Below are 20905 nucleotides of genomic sequence, written 5' to 3'. Positions count from 1 at the left end.
TTTGAGCGTGTCTGGTCCCTCCTTCCGGCTTGATGTGTGTGTCTGGTTTCCCACCAGATACCTCTGCGCCTGCCTGAACTTGGAGCATCTACTTAAGTACCTTAGGTAGGTAGGCAACACTACCTAGGTACATGTAGATATCATGCAGATTAAGCTGGTCAAATTTATAGTAACTATTTGGAACGAACCTAAATTGTTACAATCAATACCTTGGACTCGTAGAAGTAGAGTTCAACAAGACTCTGGTCAACCCTCCGAATACCGGCATGTGCCGAGTACCCATGTCAGATGCTCTGCACACCAACCAGTTGACCAGTCCAATGTCGCGCCTGTCAGTCAGGTCATGTCGCATTGATCCTGATGCCGAAGCTCGAGGCTCAATTGCTCAATGCGCAATCCAAGCAATCTCAGTGCTCACCCCGAACCAGACTTGACCTGATCTAACCAGACGCCACCGGGGACTTGAGTACTCTGCCCAGGTTCTTACTTGGCCCGTCTCAATCGCAGCCTCGTGTCGCCTCGCCTCGCTGCATTGGCCTCGTGTCGTGTTCTCGCCCTCATCCTCATCCTCATCCTCGCATCAGCAATTCTTGACCTTTTGGCGTCAAGTCGTCAAAAGCATCCTCTCCACCCCCTCATGCGCTTCTAAACGCCATCTTGTCCCACACCCCCTCTCCGTTCTTATCCAGTCCTGGGTTGCGACTCCTTTTGACTTCAACCTTGCGACTTGCTGCTTGTTCATCGGCATTGCTGTACCTAGGTAGTTTACTTCGCATCGTCCTCTTCCTTCCTCATTCGCCGCACTTCGAATCACGAATCACGAATTCTCTCTCCTGCGATTGTCCTTCCCTCTGCAATCGGGAACCGGCCCTCACAATCCATCAAATCGCATTGGGTCTTGACCCGCCTCGTTTGCTCACAAAATAGCACCTGGCCTTTTGGGTCAACTGGTCTTGTTTGTTTGTCGCTATGGCGCCGCCATCCAGTGAGTCCTGCTCCCTTGAGGGCCAGACCTGGATCTGGATCTGGACCTGGATCTGGATCCTGACCTGGACCCGTCTGCTTCGTCCTTTGTCATTTTGGCGAGAAATGGGACTTGGACCATTTTCTCATCTTGGAATTTTGCACCAGACGTTTTGCCCACAGTTGCTGCATACCTCATACCTGCCGTGTCGCGCGTGTCTGCGCAATACTTTTGATTGTCTAAATTCTTAACATCCAACCATCGCTTTCTATTTTCTTTTGTCTCATATCGCCCTTCATCAAAATCACCATCACGTCAAAAGCTGAACTGCGCCATCGTCACCCGCAGCCGTCGCTATGCCTCCCAAGAGAAAGTTTGCTGACATTGAACCCGAACCATCAGCAGTTCCTCCGTCGCTTCCCCCTTCCGTCGAAGAAGCCTACCGCCGTAAATGCGTTCAGCTGAAGAACCGTACAAATGAGGTGGAAGATGCCAATGACGCTGCTAGATTGCGCCTCGCCCGGATAAAGCGTCAGGTTGAGAAGCTGAGGATAGAACGGGCCTTTCTGTTGGAACAGCTGGCAAAGCGCACCAGTACCAACGTTGAAGACTCTGAGGGCAGCCCGAGTCCGCCGCCAACGGTAAGTTTTACCCTCCCTGCCTTGCTTTCTTTCCTCTACAAACTCCTTCAACATCACGAGTCGCATTTCTGGCGGTCAATTGGACAGTCTACGCGTCTCGTCCTTGATCCTTTTTCCACTATGCTAACAACATCCACTAGCCCAAGGATAAGCCCCTTCGCATCAAACGCGGTCACCGAAAGTCTGCCCTCCTCGACCTCGACTCCAAAGCCACCCCCAATAGCTCTTTCAAAGAACTAGCATCACCTTCAGAATCCCAAGCCAAGCGAGGCAGCGCCGACCTCGAAGAAACCCCTACAAATGGCGTCAGCAAACCCTCCAAGGCCCCGAAGAGCGCCTTCGACCTCTACTGCGAGGACGCTCGACCCATTCTTGAAGCTAAGAGCAAGGAGGAGGAAGGCGACGGTGACGGTGATATCAACATTGAGGAAGAGCTCACCCGCGCATGGGAGGATCTTCCCGAGGCCGAGAAGGAAGAGTTCCAATCTAAGTTTGAGGAGCTCTCCAAAAAGGCGGATGAGAAAGACGACGACGAGGACAAGGACGTAGCGGAGGATACTCCAGAGAAGGAGGGCAAATCCGGCGATGCCGACAAGCCCGAGACACAGGATGAAGATGTCGAAATGACCAATTATGACACCGAGGACCAGGAGCAAGACCAAGACCAAGACCAAGACGACGACCAAGATCAGGATCAAGACGGGGAGACGCAAATGGACAAGGATGGGGATGACTAGACAGATGGGACATGGAGGGTGGAATTACGGCATTTGGACAACAAAAAAAGTCAGTGCGCGGAGTTTTTGATGTGTTGATTATTGTATGGTTTCACGTACAATGGGCGTTGTTCTTCTTTCTTGTCTGTCATGGTCAACAAATTAATAGGGTCGTAATTATATCATTGGGCAAGTGGCTGCGTGTAGCCCAAGTATAATATGAAAAGGTAGCAGTATGGCTTAACCCTGGGGCATCATATGTGAATTTGTATCTGTATCCGTTCGTTGCCCAAACTCCATCCCACGCCAAATATTACTGTGTGAAATAAGGAAATCCCTTTTCAGCGGGTTCCAAACTCTTAGAAAACGACCCGGCTAATAAACGAACCGTGGCGCAGAACCATTTGTAACCTAAATCCTGCATCCAAGGTATCAATCAAATCAAGTAGATGTACATGTACAAAGAACACTATATTTCGCCAGCCCACAAATCAACGGCAATATTAATACACGCAACAAAGATTTCCATGGCAATCAGTATGATAACTAGGGACTATTAGCACAATGTTATACAGCTTTGTAGATTGTTACGGAGGCGTCAACTTACCAATCCACTCGAGCTTCTCTCCATGACCGTGGCTCAACTGATCTTTCAGCACGGCCAACAAGTCAGCAATAACGTCAAGTCTCTCATTCAATAAGCCCACGCGCTGGTCCATCTCCAGATAACTCCTCACTGCTTGGTAGACGGGCTCGAGTTGAGGTTCTACCCAGAAGAGCTCTGGCGTGTCAAGAACGGAGCCGTTGAGGTGGATGGCAATGCGGAGGATGAAGAGGTCGCCAATTTGCATGTTTATTTGTTTTCGAGAGAGGTTGATTTTGCCGGTGAGGGCAATGTGAGTGGGTATGTCTTTGCATGTGTCAACGGTGGTAGCTATTAGTTCTTCATAAAGAGACGTCTGTGACGTATTAGCGCTCCGTTTCTTGGTGGATGGATGGAGGGAGCGGGAAAGGGAATTAATCACCTTGACGCTTTGTGCGAGTGCATGGGATATAGCCAGCTTGATCATGTAGTTGTTTTTGTCTCTCAGCGTAATGAAATCGTTGTATATCCGAGCCTGGTATTCGCGAGTGTAATAAAAGTTGAAGAGTTCGGTTTCTATATCATCTGGTGCCAGCTTTTCCAGCTCGAATTTCGCCAGCTCTTTGAGGAATTTGGCCTCTTCGGACTCTGTCATGCCCCATATAACAACGACGCCGTAGTCAAATAGGAAAACTTCCGGCGTGTGAATTTGAGTGTCAAAATCCAAGACGTTCTCCGTCGCCGGTGCCTCCTCTGTGACGGCTGGTCCCAATAGATTCTCATTGCCTAGGTGACTAGGATCGGGAATGCCGTCAGCTGAAAACTCATCAGCGTAGCCTGAGTCCTGGTTTTGCAGACCAAGAGTTTGATGTCGCTGGGCTTCTTCTTCCATGGTTTCACCACCAGTCGAGTGCCGTCGTTGATAGTTTCGAATTGGGTCATGGTGGATTCTGCTGGGTTTGGCGTATGAGTATGGTGTGTAGATGCATTCATCAATGATTTTGGGATTGGCACCGCGCGTTTTGCCTCGTCCCTTGAGAAATCGCATCAACGATTCCATTTGGTACTTGTCGGCTGTGCAGTATGCCGTAACTCGAGGTAATCGATCACGGTCACCTTTGCCCAACCTGGCGGCATCTCTCCTGGCAGTGGGATCCTTGATTCTTGTGTACTGGGAGTAGACATCTCGGCCGCTCTCTTCATCCTCGTCACCTTCAATGTCGGGGTTCGGTAGGAGTTTAAGCTTCTCTGTCTTTTTTGTACTTCGTTGGGGACCAATCTTGGGTCCAAGGTGAGGTTGAATGGTGGTGACGCCTCCATGGCTGTTGCGCCTTCTGAGCTTGTTGTTCAGCGCGGTAAGCACGGGAGGGCTTGCACGAGGCGCGCCGATAACAGGATTGGCGATGGAGGCATTGCTACTTCGCGAGGAATAGGACTCTGGTTCGAAGGTCTTTGTGACGGGGTCGGGGCTGAAGGTGACGGTTCTGGTATTTCGGGGTCGAGTCTCGGAAGAGGAGGGTGTAGAAGGAAGCAGAGGGGTGTTTTCGCTGATGACCTGGGGCTCCATGATGCGAGTCTGAGATGCACAAAAGTCAGGCGTCGTGGTTTGAATGGATTCGTTGAGTGGCCGACGCTGTGGTGCTGGCGTTGGAGCTTGGATGGTGCAACCCAAACAGCACGGTTATTGGTTGATAAAATAAGTGATCATAACAACAGAGCGAGCAAGCAATGGCATTCGGCTACTGTGAGTTGAGGAAGCGATAGAGCCGTGCGAAAAGACGGCGGTAATTGTTGAAATGGTAGTTTTCGCAGTCGTCATGAGATTTTTAAGATGGAGTCTGGACGTCAATAATGACGGAAGCTTTCAAGATTCCTTGGATCCCAATTCGGCCAAGAGTGGAAAGTAGCGGGGCGGGTGCAGGCGATCAATGGCAGCTTGAGGTGCAGGTGCAGCCTGGTTCACTTTAGTATTAGGTGCATGCAGTCTGGTCACTGTAGCAGAGGCAGACAGAGAGCAAACTTTAGAAGGCAAGACCAATCAGCAGCCAGTCCTTCGTGCCTGCCTTCTAGAGTTGGAACTCTCATCTGTTGAATGAACCTTGATGAGGCTCACCAGACTCCTTCAATCTTTCGACCTCTACTTCCAAATAATTCAATCAGCTAAAGCAACAGCTTGAGCATGTAACCTTACCCATATTTTGCTCTGTTCGCCATGTAGGCTGCGATACTTGACCAGACTGCAAATCAGTACCACAAGCTGAATGACTCTGTCTCATCTTGGGCCTCGAGCAAAAGGTGCCGTAGGCTGTGGGTGAGCCATTGCATCTACCGTAAGTTCGTAACTACCGATCAGCTCAATCAATGTGCAAAGTCTAACCACCATAGCCTCTGCTGGCACAGAAAAGACTTGGAGTTTCTTTCTTAATAAAATAGTCTCAAGTACTCGACACCCTTTGCGCGCCCTGTGCTTGGCCCGCCGACCAACATGCAAAGCGCAGCATTGAAAGTTACGCTAGTCATGACAATACTCCAATACACTCTCTCCATTGTCGAATCCATCGCCACTGCTCCATCCGTCCCTGAGCCATAGAGAGAACGGCTGTTGCTAATGTCCTCCATGGCGGTGGCCGCGGGTCCCACTAGGAACCACCATCAGTTTTGATCATCGCCAATCTCTCGCCGGAGCCGGGACCCGAGACTCCTTGGCACTCTATTTCAATGCCATGTTCAATGCAATGTCAAACGTAAAACCATGAATCGAGGTCAGGTCACGTCGGTGTGATTTGAGTGGATATTGCAGCTTCCAAACGCCGTCTGGCCATGTTCCCAAAGCCCGCGATGACGGATAGATGCAACGGTCAGACCATTTTTTTTGTCCAGACATGTAAGAATAATACTACTGCAGCTTGCAGCGCTCTTGATTCATGCTTGTAAATGACAATGACCTCAATGGTCCATTTATTTAGCATGTCATGATTGGCTTCACCCTCTCATCACATATTGGACTTTGTTCTGTTGCGCATGTTTCAAGGATGAGTCTTCTGCAAAACGTGCCGGTTTGGGCTGAACAACCATGACCTGTTTATATTGCCAAGACCGGTTACTTGACTCTCTCGCTTTGGCAAACTTAGATTAGCTTTGAGATTTGAACATCTCCGGTGCAGGTGGACAAATATTGATTTGATTCCGCTCCTAAGCGATCATCGGACACCATTCAGTCAGTCATCGGGAGGGCGCAACTCATCCACCAAGGGAGGATGACTAGACGAAACTGACTACATATAATCCACCACATATCTCTCCAAACCTCCAACTACATACGCTCTGCTCACCAACCCTAGCAACGACATTATTCCGTTCCAACTCATCTCATCCATCTACACCTTCCCTCTCCTAAACCACCATCACAAAACCATGTATATCCGAAAAGACCACGCGGAAACTCGCATTCCCGCCCTCAGAGACCTCATCCGCTCATACCCCCTCGGTGTGCTCACCACCGCCATTCCCTCATCATCCCAGCCCCTAATCCAAGCAACCCACGTCCCCTGGGTCCTCGAAGTCCAAGATGAAGACAGCGAAACGGAACTCGGTGTCCTCCGCGGCCATCTGGCTCGCCAGAACCCCCACAGCAAAACCATGATCGAGTCCGTCTCCTCCCACACCGGCGACAACGTCAACGTCCTCGAACAAGACGTCCTGGTTCTATTCACCGCTGCACCAGCGCACTACGTCACGCCCAAGTTCTACACTGAAACCAAACCTGTGACCGGGAAAGTCGTCCCAACCTGGAACTACGCCGCCGTCCAGGCATATGGCAAAGCCAGGATCTTCCACGACTCCAAGCTGGAAGAGACGTCGGAGTTCCTGGGCAGCCAGATGACGGCGTTGACAAACCATACCGAAAGATCTATCATGGGCTACACGGGGAAGGGTGATAATCCCGATCAGTGGAGGGTGACTGATGCGCCAGAGCGGTACATCGAGGTGATGAAGAAGGCTGTCATTGGGATTGAGATTACGATTGAGAGGCTCGAGGGCAAGTTTAAGATGAGTCAGGAGATGAGCAAGGGTGATCGGGAGGGAGTGGTGAAGGGGTTCGCGAGGCTAGATTCGGATGTTGCCAAGGCGGTTTCGGAGATTGTGAATGAGAGGAGTGAGATGAAGGAGGGTGCGAAGCAGAATTTGTGATTTTGAAGGATAGGATTATTGGCGGGTGTCAAGAAGCGTATGGGGTTGCCAAGTGTGGCAATGAGAGCGTTTGTGAATTGGATGGCGTTACGTTGATGATGGGTAAACTTGGGAATAGATGCATGAGCACAAGTGACCTCCGTGTCCATCTCTTGACTTTCATACAGAGCACAGTTGCGGCTAAGTTATTTCTTGACAATTGGAATTTGGTTTCAATTAGAAGTAGACTACATCGTTTAGCATCTACGAGTTCCCGAATTGTCCGTCTCATGAACAGTCACAAGCCTTGTAGCTGCTGACGACGTTGGAGTATGTGGCTGATGATGACCAGATCATTCGAGGACTAGACAAGCTACAAAAATTGAAGTCATACAAAGTCCGACCTTTAGCGCTTACCCTCACAAATCGGGCTACTCAATAACTAACAGACTGTGTCAGCACCCGCCATCGTCATTCACAAGCAGATAACTTAGACTCGCAATTACATTTACAGTCTATGGTCAAAGGTATTTGAACATATCCAAGAATACACTAACACAGCTCAATATGCCTTAGCACACAACGCGATATGCAATACCTTCCCTTGTCCAAATACTTTTGGTCCCCCCCCCCCCCCCCCACTGTACTTAAGTAAGAATCTGACTGGCATGCGAGCTGACCATTAGAGTACATCGAATGGTATTACCTTATTCGTCACTCTGCCAAACCTATAAGCTTTCTACATATTCTACCAGAAACATGTCGGCGGACGGGCATGAGGTGCTCCGTTTCGAAGGTGGTGATGTTCGTATAAATGATGCAGAGTGTAGCAACTTGTACCTCTCAGATAGACTCTGTAAACTTGTTTCACTCGACATATTCAATTTCTCACAATGCTCATTAAACACATCCTCTTCAACGTCTGTACCCTCACAACTCTCATTCTCGCCGTCCCTACCACCCCGGAGTTCCCATACCCCGTCCCCAGCACTAACAGCTTCCCGCATCCCAATATCAAACAACTACACCACATAGAAACAGCAGCCGACGGCCTCGTCAACACCACAAATGCACCTCCTCACCCGAAACTATCTCCCAAAGACATCACAAACCTCCAACTTCTCGTATTCAATGAATTCTTTGAAACCGCCTTCTTCAACTCCCTCTTACACAACATCACCAACAACGTCACCGGATATGAATACACAAAGAAAACCGAACTAGTGGCCATTCTCAAAGACATTCTAGCTGTATATATCCATTCACTTCAACGTACCTCATTGCCATTCTGACATGATGCAACAGCAAGAACAACTCCACGCCCTCAACGCCATCTCCATCCTCCAGGCCAACGACGCATTCGTCCCCTCCCCCTGCAAATACCAATTCGGCTCAACGACCCTGCAACACGCCATCAACTTCGCTCAGGTCTTCACCACAATCTTCATGGGCACTCTCCAAGAAATAGCCGTCTCCTTCTCGAGAAGCAACCCCTCGCTAGTTCGCACCATGGCCGCCATGATTGCAAATGAAGCCGAGCAGGGCGGCTACTTTCGCCACGTGCTGGAGAAGAAGCCTTCTGCGCATCCCTTCCCAACTACCTCGCTGCCGGAATTTCTCTTCAGCGCATTGAACATTTACACCGTTACGGGGAGTTGCCCGTTCGCCGTGGACAAGATTAACATTACTGTCTTTCGGCCCTTTCAGTTAGATGGAGTTGGAATGATTAAGCCGGAGGACCAGACGCTTAGCTTTACGACGGATATGGGGAGGGATACTGCCGCCGCTAGGGGAATGGGCTACGGCAGCAACGGTACAGGTTCGGGGTTGTTCATTACTTATTTGAATGCGCAGTTGAAGCCGATTTCTGAACCGGCCACGAATCTGCGATGGAATGATACGGTACTTACGGTTGACGCCAGATTTCCGTATAGTAAGTATTTGATGACAGGGTTGTCTTTGGCCGCTCTTACTACGAGAGGGGATTTCTCTTCTGTGGACGCTGTTCCAGAGTTCACTTTGGCGGCGCCGGCGGTCATGCAGGCTGATCATTATCTCAACTCGGAGGATAAGCTCGGTGGGTTAGAATAGAGATGAAAGCTAGGAAAGTTTGCGAAGAGATGTACACAAGATGATAATGAAACCTTTGTTCAAACTGCTGTCATCGAGAAATATGCAAGTAATTAGCATCAATCTGCATCGACCTAGGTCACTCTCTTGCTATGATTCAGCCTTCAACAGTCCTAACCTCAACCTTGAACCCAGCGTCATTCAAACGGTCAATATAACCTTGTCCCAAGCAAGCCGGGGTGAACGAGCCACCCCCCAAATCGAGGTCATCTTCAAGAATGGTCAACGCGCCCTCGGCGAGAAACACGCCCGTCACTGCAAGTCAACCGTCAGCATGCCGTCTCTGTTCATCACATCAGCCTTGGTTAAACGCCCACTTACACTTGTACAAACCGCCGTGGAACCAGGCACGACAGAACGCCTGCTTCTTGGTGGGGTTGCTCTCAACGTCGGGCGACGCAGTCCCACGGTACTCAACCTCCTCCTTCTCCATGTCTTCTCTGCTCACTCCCTCTCCAGGCTGGTAGACGAATCTCCGGACGAGGCCCCTGAACGGAGGGACAAACACCAGCAACAAGCTGCCGATGGCCAGCGCAAAATGAACAGTCATGCCGTGGAACCAGTTCCGCGCTTTAAAGTACTCGGTCCATGTAAACCTGGGCCCATAGAACTCCTTCTTCCTGCTCGGAATCTCATGCAACAGACCCCATGTCCTGGTGACGACGGCAAGGTCTGTCTTTCCGGCGAGAGAAGTAGTGACGACGCCGAGATTCGGTAGCGATGTGACACCCAGGATTGATTGGAGCAATGATGTTGGAGGTTTCGCGCCAGATGTATGAGGAATTGGTGACATTGCAAATGGTTTCGTGGCTGCAATGACCTCTTTCAGAGGGAAGTGCTCAAAGTGGACCAGTACAGTTGCCAGGGTACCACCCGAAGGCTTTGAACTTTTTAAAGTTAGATTATGAAACGTCTGGGAGGGAGATATGAAGCATACTTGAGTTTGTGAATAGTAACAATGGCATCCTTGGTTGGCGCATCCAACGCCTTCCGTAGGTGTTGTGCCATGGCCCATGTAACGATATCCGGTGGCGCAGACTCGATACCAGCCTGAGGAAGCAGAATAGCTCCAGATTTCTTTGCCGTGTCTTCATATTTCTTAATCATTCGAGCAACCCAGGGAGCCTCACCCGTGCAATCCAGGTAATGGGTGCCAGTCTCGGCACAGAGTCTAAAGATGGGCTCGCCATAGAGACAGTAGGGGCCAACGGTAGTGATGACGATGAAGGACTTCTTTACCAAAGCTTCTAATTGAGATTCGTCGTCCAGATTTGCAATTTCAATGCCTGTGGTGTATTTGTTAGTTACTTGGACAGCTTGTAGATTGGGAGACATTAGGCATACCGGGTGGCACGCGATCCGGGTTCAGTTTCTGGCAATCGGCAACAAGTGTCTGAAGCTTCGATTCTGAGCGTCCAGCCACAGCCCATTTCAGGTCGGTTGGGAGAGATGTGGCAATATGTTCAGCTGTCAATTGGCCAGTGTAGCCTGATCATGCAGCCGTTAGTATCACAGGTTCGTGCGTGTTGTTACGGAGAACAAGTCCAGCGTTGTGATGCTTACCGGTAGCTCCAAATACAACCAGGTCATATTGGCGGCTATGCTTTTTGAAAGCCATGTTGGCGATATAGAGCGGTTCGCTTGTGGTTGTGGTGTGACGATGCACAGGGGGTATATCAGGGGTGAGCCGCAATTGGAAGCAAGACAGACAGAAAGTATGTGTGATGTACAGATTGGTTCAACGAAGCAGGATTGAGAAGTATTTAATATAGATTCGATAAAGGAACTGCGGACTTTGGATACCTACGCAGTCGCAGCCTCACGCCATCGGTCGGAATGTCGTCCAAAAATGGATTGCGTTTCCGTTACGGGATACCAGGTTTCTTGAGAGCCAGTACTGGAGTACTCATTCACTCAGCTTCAAGCTCCGGCCACGCCAAGTATTAGTCGTCAATTTGTCAAAGCGGGGAGTCGCCAAAAAATTGACGCTAGGACAGCAAGATGGAAGAGATTCGGACCAAGGTTATTAACAGAAACCGCGACTCCTATTATATCAATTGCGTGGATGTATTCTTGGTCAAAGACGCCGCACTCAACTATCATCTGCAAATGCCGTAACAAACATTCAATGATGCGTTTCACTCCGGTCTCCGCTCCCAATCACAGCAGCCCACCTCAGCTCTAGATGCACTAAACCATATCGGATCAAGGTTGCAGGTTTCGCGGAACGATTCAAACTCCCGGTGACGAAGGGAGCATCACCTGAGGTATCATGTGACCGGACTCTGAATCTTTCGCGCTTGGCTCTCCCACTTGGTCAAAAAAATTCAGGAGTGTGGGACTGGGAGCGCATTTTCGCTTGGCCGCCCACCACTCACTCACGTGCTTGCCCTAAGGAAAATCACAACTCCAGCACATTTTTGGTGGACGCAGCCGCACCCGAAGTCGAGCATCAAACACCTCCAACCCGTCACTTGTCGTCTTCCACCCCAACGACAACCCTCACACATCAATCAAGATGACCAAGCGCACAAAGAAGGTCGGTGTGACGTACGTATAAACTGTTCCAACATGATATTTATTAATCTTCCAATTGCTAACCATGTCTGCAGCGGTAAATACGGTACCCGGTAAGTTTAACTATACATTTCCGGCCCCGAATATCCCACGATACCCGACGACATTGCGAGGCACGAAGGCTCTGGCTTGAACACGGCAAAAGAGGTGGATTTCACGTTGGATGTTGGGAAATTCCTAGGCATCTCAGAGCCGCTGTTGGCAAATTATTCCGTCGATGGAAGCCCGCCTCGTTTCGAGCCAAGCCCGCCAAACAATATCGACACCACACTCGCGCACCAGCCTTGAAATCCCCCAAGACCGAAACTAACCAATCTGAACAGTTACGGTGCTTCCCTGCGTAAGCAGGTGAAGAAGATGGAAATCACCCAGCACGCCAAGTACACCTGCACTTTCTGCGGCAAGACCACCGTCCGTCGTCACTCTACCGGTATCTGGAACTGCAAGGGCTGCAAGCGCACCATCGCTGGCGGTGCCTACGTTGTTGCGTACGTTGTTATCCACGAACTTTTCTACTGGCCCTTTTTCGATACGGGATGTTTTTGCAACAACCGGACGACTCAGGGACTGGACACCATGCGGATCGATACTAACTTTTGTGAAATAGCACCCCCGCCGCCGCTGCCATGCGCTCAACTCTGCGACGATTGAGGGAGATTGCTGAAGTATAAAGGAGCATGCATTGTTGGGGAATGTTTACGGCATTTGCTTTTCGGTCTGGTGTATGGGGAATTCTGCACTACGAGTTGACGAAATGGACGTCGACGTTCGAACTTGGGTCATAGAGGCCGGTCGAATAGCAATGGAATAAAAAACGGTTTCATGGTCTCAGACCCATACTCTTTTGGTCGATTGTGGCACTTTTGAACGAGTAACGTGTGACGAATACTCGCCGCGAAGATTATGGTCGACAAATTTCTTCCTTTGGAGTTGTGAACCGCTGGATCAAGTGACATGGCAAAGGTGTGGTGACGACTGACGAGTGGTGCATTTACCTTGCACTGGCGTAAATACCATGATGAATATGATCGAAATCGTCTACTCACCCGATAATCCTCACAGAAACATCACGCCCATAATACCGTATGGACCAACGCGTACCACACCTCAAGAAGTGGCTACACAAGGCATGAAAACAGCAACCCGAAATAAGACCAGGTTCAGAACACAAATTAAGCATTTGATCCGCAATTGACGTGTCAAAGCTCCATCCCCATCAAGGCAGCACAACACTCGTCAATATCAAGCAAGGCCTGACTCGCAGCAAGTCCCAACCAGACGTAGCATTGGAATAGTCGCCGAAAACCCCTCCAGCCCGCCTCATCATGCAACATACATGTCCCTGGCTACGGTACGGCCGTCATCTCGACTCGTTCCTCGGTGCGCCTGAACCCCGTGTCGTGTGTAACGGGACTCGGTGCACGGAACACCAGAGCTTATATGCCGCAGCCTTGTGTGACGAAGGTAAGCTGGTTTGTTTACCACAGTGACCACGAGGAAACTGTAAGTTCATCGGCTCGTCAACATGCATGCTTAGAATGAAGCGAGTCACACTGCCTCCTCGAACGAAGAACCGTTTGAATGCTGGAACAATACTGTACCAAAGTATAAAAAGTTTCAAAGTAGGTCGCTTCTTGTAAAACGGGCTGTGCAAGCATAATAGTGCAGAATGTGGACACGCTGATATACTTGCATCCACGTCCGTTCCCTGACGCAAATGTAAATACAAATGTCCGAGGCTCAGAGACCAGTCATCCATGTCAGGCTGCAGAATGACAAGGCAAGGCAGCGTTCCAGACGCACCATGTTACTGGCATAAATGCCCTCGCACAGCTCGGCTATCCCGTGTGCATTTGCCCGAACAGCTGGACTTAATGGCTGAGGGTATGCACATCTTAGTCAATTGAGTGTTGGGTCAGTGGGCGTGCTTTGGTCAAGGCAGCCCCGGCTTACGGGAGCGTGGGTTTCTGTTGGTTTCGGGGATCGAGGATGCCTGATATTGTTTGTGCGGGTGATGGCTTTGCGTGCAATGTTGAAGGTGTTTTGTGAGGGTTCAATGTTGTGATTATTCAATTTAGTGGTTGTTGGTGCATGTGGTCAGAGCCGAGGAGTGATGGGAGCCGAGAGCTGAGAACAGGGAGCTGTTCATGATTTGGATTGATCTTGGAGGATTACGATGACCTAACAATTTATAGCGATAGGGAGTGAGCAGTTTCATGTTGCAAAGATGCTTTCACACAATTAAACTATGAGGCAATCGTTCATGTTCATTCTGGTACTGCACAGCACTGCAATGCCACAAGTCCCTTCATGTACCCTCACGCTCATTCCCACAACCCGCGAATGACCACGCAACAAGTTCAAACTCCAATTCATCTGGTGTGGCAATCCTCCCATCCACTTCACACGTGTACACCACAAGCCGCTGCACCTCAATGGGCGGTGACAAGCACAGCTGAGGAACCACTCACACCAAATGAGCAGACCAAGCAAGAAAGTGTCTGGTCCCATCGTGGTGGTGTCCGGCGCCATCATCTCCAATTACGGGAGGTCAATCAGGTCACAGGAACCATTCGTGGATCGTGGCCCAACGATTTCCATTCTCCCCATGTCTTGTATCAAGAATAGCGTCTGGTAAGTACTGTGTGTTCATTCGTGGTTCCGGATACAACGTCCGGATTGAGCAGCTGGTCCATCAGAGACCAAGACATGACGATTCCTTCTGGTCGAGACTGTCTCTTGCGCCTTTGAATACGGTGCAGAGTAAGGACTCTTAAATTCAGGCTTGAATGTAATTTATAGTTATTTATTACTGGTAATGTATGGGATGGGTTTGTTACAACTGGTACTGTAGTTGGGAATATTGAAACTGCATTGAACAACTCGAAAACGCCACCCAGGAACTTCTCCTACCCAAATGGCATCTATGCCTCATTGCATTCCACCGTACAGTACAGTACGTCACAGTATTTGATTTTGCAATGCGTCACTCAAACAACAGTCACTCGCAACAACAAGTCGCCTACATACTTTCCCGTCACGCCCAGCATCCTTTCTTACCTTTGACTTTGTGCAGTCTCGTCTCCACTCTCACACGTCGCCGCAATCACGTATTGAGGGCTGTATTGTTCCGTGTTTCCCATCTGCAGATTCTTGACATTGCCATATCGAAAGGCATAAGTTCTGAATGCGTCATTCAACCATATTGTCCCTGCACCGTCCAGAAGCCAATATTTACCGTGGGAGAGCTGCATGTGAACTCTCACTTGAAGCACTTGACTCCCTTGTCAGCTACTCGGAAGAGTCGCCGCCCAAAACATTGAAAATCAAAGTACCTAGGTACCTAGGGGCCGGACCAGACAGGTTCGTCTCTTTCAGCATGTATATGCACAACAGGATACTCGCTTGTTATGTTGCCTTACGCATATCCACCAGCCACTGCCCGTTTCGCCTCACCAGTTACTTGAGCCTTGTTCATCTAGTCACTTTTCTCCAAGGTTTGCATTTGCTTGCCTTCTTTTTGAGACTGTAAGCAGTGGGCTCGGTTATCCGCTTGAGTTGTAACTGCGGTCGGCGGCATTGCATCTGGCTCATTGATTGACCTGACTGAAGTGACGAGACCATTTGATCAAATCCCAGTTGAAAAACCTCCAGTGCCCGCCGCTAGGGGACGTGGCGCCTCCAACAGCTGCGTCTGCTGATTGGCCCCCCTCCGGGACATCTGGGACCGCTGGGACCCCGGACCACCCCTATGGCCAGTTTGGTTGCGCTAACCATAAGACCGTCACGGACTGCGCTTCCGCCTGGTGCCCGGCGCCGCCAGTCTGGGGCCTCTGTGTCGAGTTGGCATGGACATTAGCTGACTGGACCTGCTGCTCGCCGTCCAGGTGTCATGTCTGGTCATTACAGCCTGTCCTCCAGTTCAGTTCAGTCCCAGTCCCAGTGCCAGCCTGCACGTCAACCTTCCATTGATGTCGACTTCCATGTCCATGCCAATGCTGGCTGCTCTGGTCGGCTGGCTGCCTTGCCTCTCTGCCTGGTACCAGACACCAGACACCAAAACTGCCCACGATGCTGATGCTGTGGATTGGTCCATGTCCAATGTCCATGTCCATGTCCATCCATCTGTCTTCTGGCCCGGCTTGGCTCACGCCGATTTCTCGTTGGCTGCTCCCACCAGGACTCTCTCCCTCCAGTCCATGTCTCTTTTTCCCGTCCAGCCCACTGGCCCGTTTCATCTTTGCTCTTTTCTCTCTCCCTCTCTCTCCCAATCTCACTCTCTTCCTCCAACTCCCGCCCGCACCAGACCAGACCAGACCAGACCGGACCCAGACTCACCCACTTTCGCCCAGCGACCCTTCGCCTTACCCGCTGCACCACCGCCCACCAACACCAGACTTGACTCTGCTCTCAACTGCTCTGCCTGCCAGCGCTCCACTAATACTTGACATACATCACTGCTCAACCACTCGAGGTCAGCCAGAGGTTCCCAGCAGCGTCCATCCAAACGTCTGCTGCTTTGCTGCCCTTTTATTTCTTTTCCAAACTCCTTTTACATGTTTCCATCAAATTCGCCTCTGCATTGTCGAAACTGGCGTCATGAACGAACCTGAGCAGTGCATCATCTGCTTGGATCCTCTGCCGCGCCCCTCGTCGTTGTCCTCGCCCTCGCCCTCGCCTTCGTCCGTGAACGGTGCCAGTACTGGTGCTGGTGCTGGTGCTGGTACTGGTACCACCAGTGCCACCACCAACCATGGTGCAAGTGCAGACGCAATCGACTCGACAGCTGCCGTGGCCAAGGCCGTCGCTGAAGATACCAAACATCTCGACATAGTTGCTGCTCTGGATGGATGCGAACATGTTATTCATGATGCCTGCATCAGATCCTGGGCTCAAAAGACCAACACCTGCCCCATTTGCAGGACACCCTTCCACTTCGTTCGTGTATACAACGGTGTAGATGGTACGTGCAGCAACCCACCACCACTCTCAATACAACCTCCCAAACACCTCCCCAAAAAGAAAAATAATTGCGAGAAAAAGAAAGATTTGTGCAAATAACTAACTTTTTTGTTCTTCAAGGCACTGCCATTTCTACCTACGATGTCAAAGACAAGAAACAAGTCGCCGAATTCGATGTGCAAGCCTGGCTTGGCGAAAATATAGTAGACGAGGAAGAGGAGGAAGGCAACCCTTGCCCCATATGCAACTCGGCTGAGCGAGAGGATATTTTGCTACTGTGCGACAGTTGCGATGCAGCCTACCACACCCATTGCATCGGGCTTGATCATATTCCTGAGGGCGACTGGTACTGCATGGAATGTGCTCACCTCTTCCAGCTCACGGATGATCGCCCAGAGCGAACGGATGCCGAGCCAGAGTCACCCCGACCCCAGCTGGTTCAACGTCCGCAACCACGCGACGTGCGTGGCTATCATGTAAGGACTCGCCAGCGTCTCAGGCGAGCGCGCCGCCAAGCTCGTAATGCTGAGTGGCAGGGTGCCTGGGGCCAATTTTCTGGTCGTTTCTATGAGATGAGCGACCTGGACCTCGATAATCACGACGATGAGGATGAAGATCTCGAGCAGTACCGTCGCTTCCAGCAGCTCGACCGTCGGGAGCTGGAGCGGTGGCAGCAGCGTATGGATATTGCGAATCGCCTTGGTGCTCGCGAGACTTTTGCAAGCACAATTCCGCCACAAATTAGTGAGCGATTGCAACCGCCCCCTCCACCCATCGAGGAGACTCGTGACGAAAGGCGTGCATGGGGTGCCTTCGACCGTGCTCGAGAAGCAGAAGTCACGCCCACTGCGCCGCGTAAACGAAAGAGCCGGTCGGTAACAGCATCTCCGGCTGAACCCGCTCAAGAACCAGAGAGGAAGTTGAAACGTCCGCGAACAAGAAGATTGCCTACCCAGGCTGAGGGTTCTACCTCAGCTGCTTCACCTGCCGCATCTGCCGCATCCGCCGCGCGTCCGGCCACAACCACTGCCGCAAGTACTTCCACGGTGACCGTGGGAACAACACCTGTTACAGCGACGACTGGTGTCAATGCTACTAATGCTGGTACCAATGGTACCAACGGGACGTCGGTAAGAAACGGCATCACTCGTATGGAGAGCGCAACGCCTCTGGTGTCGTCGCTGCTCAAAGAGTTAGAACCAAATCCTCTATCCGAGGACGAGACACCGGTATTAACTCCAAATTGGCGTGTGCCTCCAGAGGCATCGTCGCCTGCTCTCTCACCCTCACCTTCAAACCACAGTAGCCCTCGAGCGCTGTCGTTGACTCCACCACCTCTTCCGAGTCTCAACGGTCGGCCGACATCTCCGACCTTGTCACTTAGCACACATATTGAACCACGATACCCCCCAGCAAACTACTCTCCAACTCGATCGAACAGCGATCATGGAGATGCCGACGCACGTTCACCCAAGGGCGAAGTGCGTCCGCTAGAACTCCGTCAACCTCGGCCACGACGGGCACATCAAGCGCCACCGCATACCGAGGAAAGCTCACCTACTCGGTGGACGATGACGCAGGAAGAAAAGAAAAGCATAAACGACATTGTCAAAATGGCTTTGCGACCTCACTGGCGGGCGCAGAAGTTGACCACAGAACAGTATGCAATGATAAATCGCGATATCTCTCGAAAGCTTTACGATGAAGTAAAGGATGCGGCATCTCTTGATGAAGAATCTCGGCGAATCTGGGAGAAGAGGGCCACGCAAGAGGTGGCACAGGCGGTTGCCGAACTTTCAGCTTGATCACAGTTGGCACAAGATACGGGATTTTGTTGATACCGGCGTTTTCAGGCTGCCACAAATAGTCTTTCGTGGTTAGATACCCAGGTCATGTTTGTACCATTCCCAGAAAACGGGGTTCTTTGTTTTTCTCCCATTTGGAGACTAGAGTTGGCGGCGTAACCGGCGCGTTTGTATGTTGATGATTGTATATGGTCATAGTATCGGGCGGGAGGCACATTGATGTTATGAGCGATGAGGAATGGTCTTTTTGTATTGAATATCGTTTGAAATGATGCATTATATGGGCGTCGGCCGAAGAGGCTACAGGATAAATTCATAACATTGGCGCATAGTCACAGTGGTCGGTCGCTGTAATAGCAAGAATAATGATTTCTGATTCCTAAGCACGTTTAGCCATGAAGCGCGACAATTTTGTAGCTGGGAGATGCTGAAACGGCAAAATAGCTTCTCTCGAGGGAAAAACCAGTAAGCCGCGTCAAAAAGCTGCTCCCAAAGGATCCAGGTGGACTTGGATCATGTCGTAAATAACTCCACGGGTGATAAAACGCCCAGTCGCGGCGTTTCGCAGGCCAAGCGACGGTGGGGTCGAGAGGCCACGAAAGAGAAGAACGGAAAGCAAAAAAGGCTACACTGGACAAATAGCTTGTCAGCAGTATCTATCTAACAGAACCCGGTAGGTAATTAAATTGCAGGCACCGCTAGCGAAAAAGACTGCTCTGGAATTCACTCTCGGCACTCGTAAATGATCAGGACGTTCTGGAGGTGGAAACAGGTCTTGACGATAAGGAAAATGGTGCCTTGGTGAAGGAGGAGAAAAGAGAAGGAACAGGGACGAGGATGAGGACTCAGTTATTTGCTTGCTGAACTGGTGTGGGCTGGCAGTGGGGCTTGCCTCAGGCACTCGAGGCTAGGGGAAGGGCTGGTTGAGCACTCGCTGCAATCAAAATGCAGCCGGGGTGACTAAGCCAGCTCCAATGGTCAACTAGTAGGTACGTACCAAAACCTGACCAGGAGCTGGGTGCAATGGCCAAGGGACCAAAAAAGTTCGAGGCGCGAACGACAGTCTCTCCGACATCTTGAGCGTTCGAGGCCACACACGGCGAGGCAAAGGCAGCCTATCATGACTGCATCAAGTAGAGGCCGGCGTGCCTTGCAAGGCGCTTTATCAGGTAAGAACACATTGCCCACCGACAATTGAAACATCAATTGAGGGAGGAGAACACATCTTGAGAACCGCCAGCTAACCTCACACGACATCACAGCCTCTCCCAATATCTGCTCTAGATGCGCAACAAACACCCGAGTTCCCGCTCGTCTCTACTCTTCGACGACAGCCACAGCCACCAATCCTTCCTCAGAAGCTGCAGGACCTCCTCCTCCGGCGCGAGAACCCCCATCGTACGACGTGCGCTCTGGGTTAATCCTCACTCGGCCTCCCCTCCTGACTCGAAAGCTTCACCCTTTCGAGAACGCCTTCTTCTTCTACCAGAAACGACTGGAGGAGCGCCTCAACACCCCTTTCATTACAAGCATCTACTTCAAGCCCGATACCGCGCGGCGCCTAGATTGGAATCTTAAGGTCAGCGAGCGCAAGGGAACCGTGGCCAAGGACATTGGCGTGTACAATGGCAAGGGGTCGAAAGCTTGGGACGACGAACTGAAAGTCGGAGATCAACTTAGCAGTCAGGAGAACGTGCTGAACAGTCTGCTCAAGGATGCAGAGGCCCGTGTCAGCGATGACGCGGAGGTCATTGCTGCGGAGGACGTGGTCCCCGTTGAGAGACCTGTGGAGAGGGAGACTGAGGCTGACAAGAAAGGGGATGTGAAGAGGTTGGATAGACAGCTTGAGAGGACTCTGTACCTTGTTGTCAAGGGAAAGGACGGATGGGCCTTCCCGGCTGATGTTGTTTCCAGAGATGAGAACCTGCATGAGGTAAGATTTTTAAGGACTGTGAGAAACCGTGGTTAGAGGCTAATGAGTGAGATAGGCCGCCCAAAGAGTGTTGGACCAAGCTGCCGGCGTGAACATGAATACCTGGATCGTGGGCCGTGTCCCCGTTGCGCATGTCGTCAAAAAACCTGTTCAGACTGACGATGGCGCCGTCCAGACCCGTGGCCAAAAGACGTTTTTCCTCAAGGGAAGAATCATGGCTGGTCAGGCTGACTTGAAGGGTAATCCTTTTGGATACTCCGACTTCAAGTGGCTGACGAGAGAAGAATTGGAAAAGGAGCTGTCGCCTGAATATTTCCGCGGTGTGCGCAACATGATGTCTGACAGGTAGAGGATGTGGATGCCGGGTCAACTGGTGGTATTGTGACCTTTTGGGGGACACAGTTTTGGGGAGTGGAATTATATA

General features: G+C 50.9%; 9 protein-coding genes across 9 annotated transcripts; 7 read left to right on the top strand and 2 right to left on the bottom strand.

Annotated features, from left to right (window-relative positions):
• Positions 1-969: 969 nt before the first annotated feature.
• On the top strand, positions 970-1215 carry VFPPC_17567 (hypothetical protein; the record flags this gene model as incomplete). The annotated part of the gene is made up of 1 exon (XM_022429264.1): positions 970-1215. One exon carries the CDS (start codon positions 970-972, stop codon positions 1213-1215), a length of 246 nt encoding a protein of 81 aa, XP_022285709.1.
• Positions 1216-1320: 105 nt separating this feature from the next.
• On the top strand, positions 1321-2342 carry VFPPC_02826 (high mobility group, HMG1/HMG2; the record flags this gene model as incomplete). The annotated part of the gene is made up of 2 exons (XM_018282411.1): positions 1321-1605; positions 1746-2342. 2 exons carry the CDS (start codon positions 1321-1323, stop codon positions 2340-2342), a joined length of 882 nt encoding a protein of 293 aa, XP_018146880.1.
• Positions 2343-2790: 448 nt separating this feature from the next.
• On the bottom strand, positions 2791-4471 carry VFPPC_02825 (sporulation protein RMD1; the record flags this gene model as incomplete). Its single annotated transcript, XM_018282410.1, has 3 exons — positions 2791-2867; positions 2929-3280; positions 3347-4471. The coding sequence occupies 3 exons, from the start codon at positions 4469-4471 to the stop codon at positions 2791-2793; spliced, it is 1554 nt and encodes a 517-aa protein (XP_018146879.1).
• A 1847-nt stretch (positions 4472-6318) lies between these two features.
• VFPPC_02823 (transcriptional regulator) lies at positions 6319-7095 on the top strand (the record flags this gene model as incomplete). Its single annotated transcript, XM_018282409.1, has 1 exon — positions 6319-7095. The coding sequence occupies one exon, from the start codon at positions 6319-6321 to the stop codon at positions 7093-7095; it is 777 nt and encodes a 258-aa protein (XP_018146878.1).
• An 872-nt stretch (positions 7096-7967) lies between these two features.
• Positions 7968-9165, top strand: VFPPC_02822 (ferritin-like domain-containing protein; the record flags this gene model as incomplete). The annotated part of the gene is made up of 2 exons (XM_018282408.1): positions 7968-8324; positions 8380-9165. 2 exons carry the CDS (start codon positions 7968-7970, stop codon positions 9163-9165), a joined length of 1143 nt encoding a protein of 380 aa, XP_018146877.1.
• A 136-nt stretch (positions 9166-9301) lies between these two features.
• VFPPC_13343 (saccharopine dehydrogenase) lies at positions 9302-10822 on the bottom strand (the record flags this gene model as incomplete). Its single annotated transcript, XM_018291120.1, has 5 exons — positions 9302-9459; positions 9526-10091; positions 10142-10490; positions 10549-10692; positions 10768-10822. 5 exons carry the CDS (start codon positions 10820-10822, stop codon positions 9302-9304), a joined length of 1272 nt encoding a protein of 423 aa, XP_018146876.1.
• A 900-nt stretch (positions 10823-11722) lies between these two features.
• Positions 11723-12452, top strand: VFPPC_15569 (60S ribosomal protein L37a; the record flags this gene model as incomplete). The annotated part of the gene is made up of 4 exons (XM_018293322.1): positions 11723-11754; positions 11817-11834; positions 12105-12269; positions 12389-12452. The coding sequence occupies 4 exons, from the start codon at positions 11723-11725 to the stop codon at positions 12450-12452; spliced, it is 279 nt and encodes a 92-aa protein (XP_018146875.1).
• A 3928-nt stretch (positions 12453-16380) lies between these two features.
• Positions 16381-18548, top strand: VFPPC_13342 (PHD and ring finger domain-containing protein; the record flags this gene model as incomplete). Its single annotated transcript, XM_018291119.1, has 2 exons — positions 16381-16744; positions 16864-18548. The coding sequence occupies 2 exons, from the start codon at positions 16381-16383 to the stop codon at positions 18546-18548; spliced, it is 2049 nt and encodes a 682-aa protein (XP_018146874.1).
• Positions 18549-19668: 1120 nt separating this feature from the next.
• Positions 19669-20830, top strand: VFPPC_02819 (50S ribosomal subunit L30; the record flags this gene model as incomplete). Its single annotated transcript, XM_018282407.1, has 3 exons — positions 19669-19717; positions 19811-20481; positions 20537-20830. 3 exons carry the CDS (start codon positions 19669-19671, stop codon positions 20828-20830), a joined length of 1014 nt encoding a protein of 337 aa, XP_018146873.1.
• Between the last annotated feature and the right edge of the window lie 75 nt (positions 20831-20905).

Source organism: Pochonia chlamydosporia, chromosome 2, assembly GCF_001653235.2.
Source record: "Pochonia chlamydosporia 170 chromosome 2, whole genome shotgun sequence".
Classification (NCBI taxonomy): Eukaryota; Fungi; Ascomycota; class Sordariomycetes; order Hypocreales; family Clavicipitaceae; genus Pochonia; species Pochonia chlamydosporia.
Note: the sequence above shows the minus strand (reverse complement) of the source record. Positions and strands in the feature narration are given on the sequence as shown.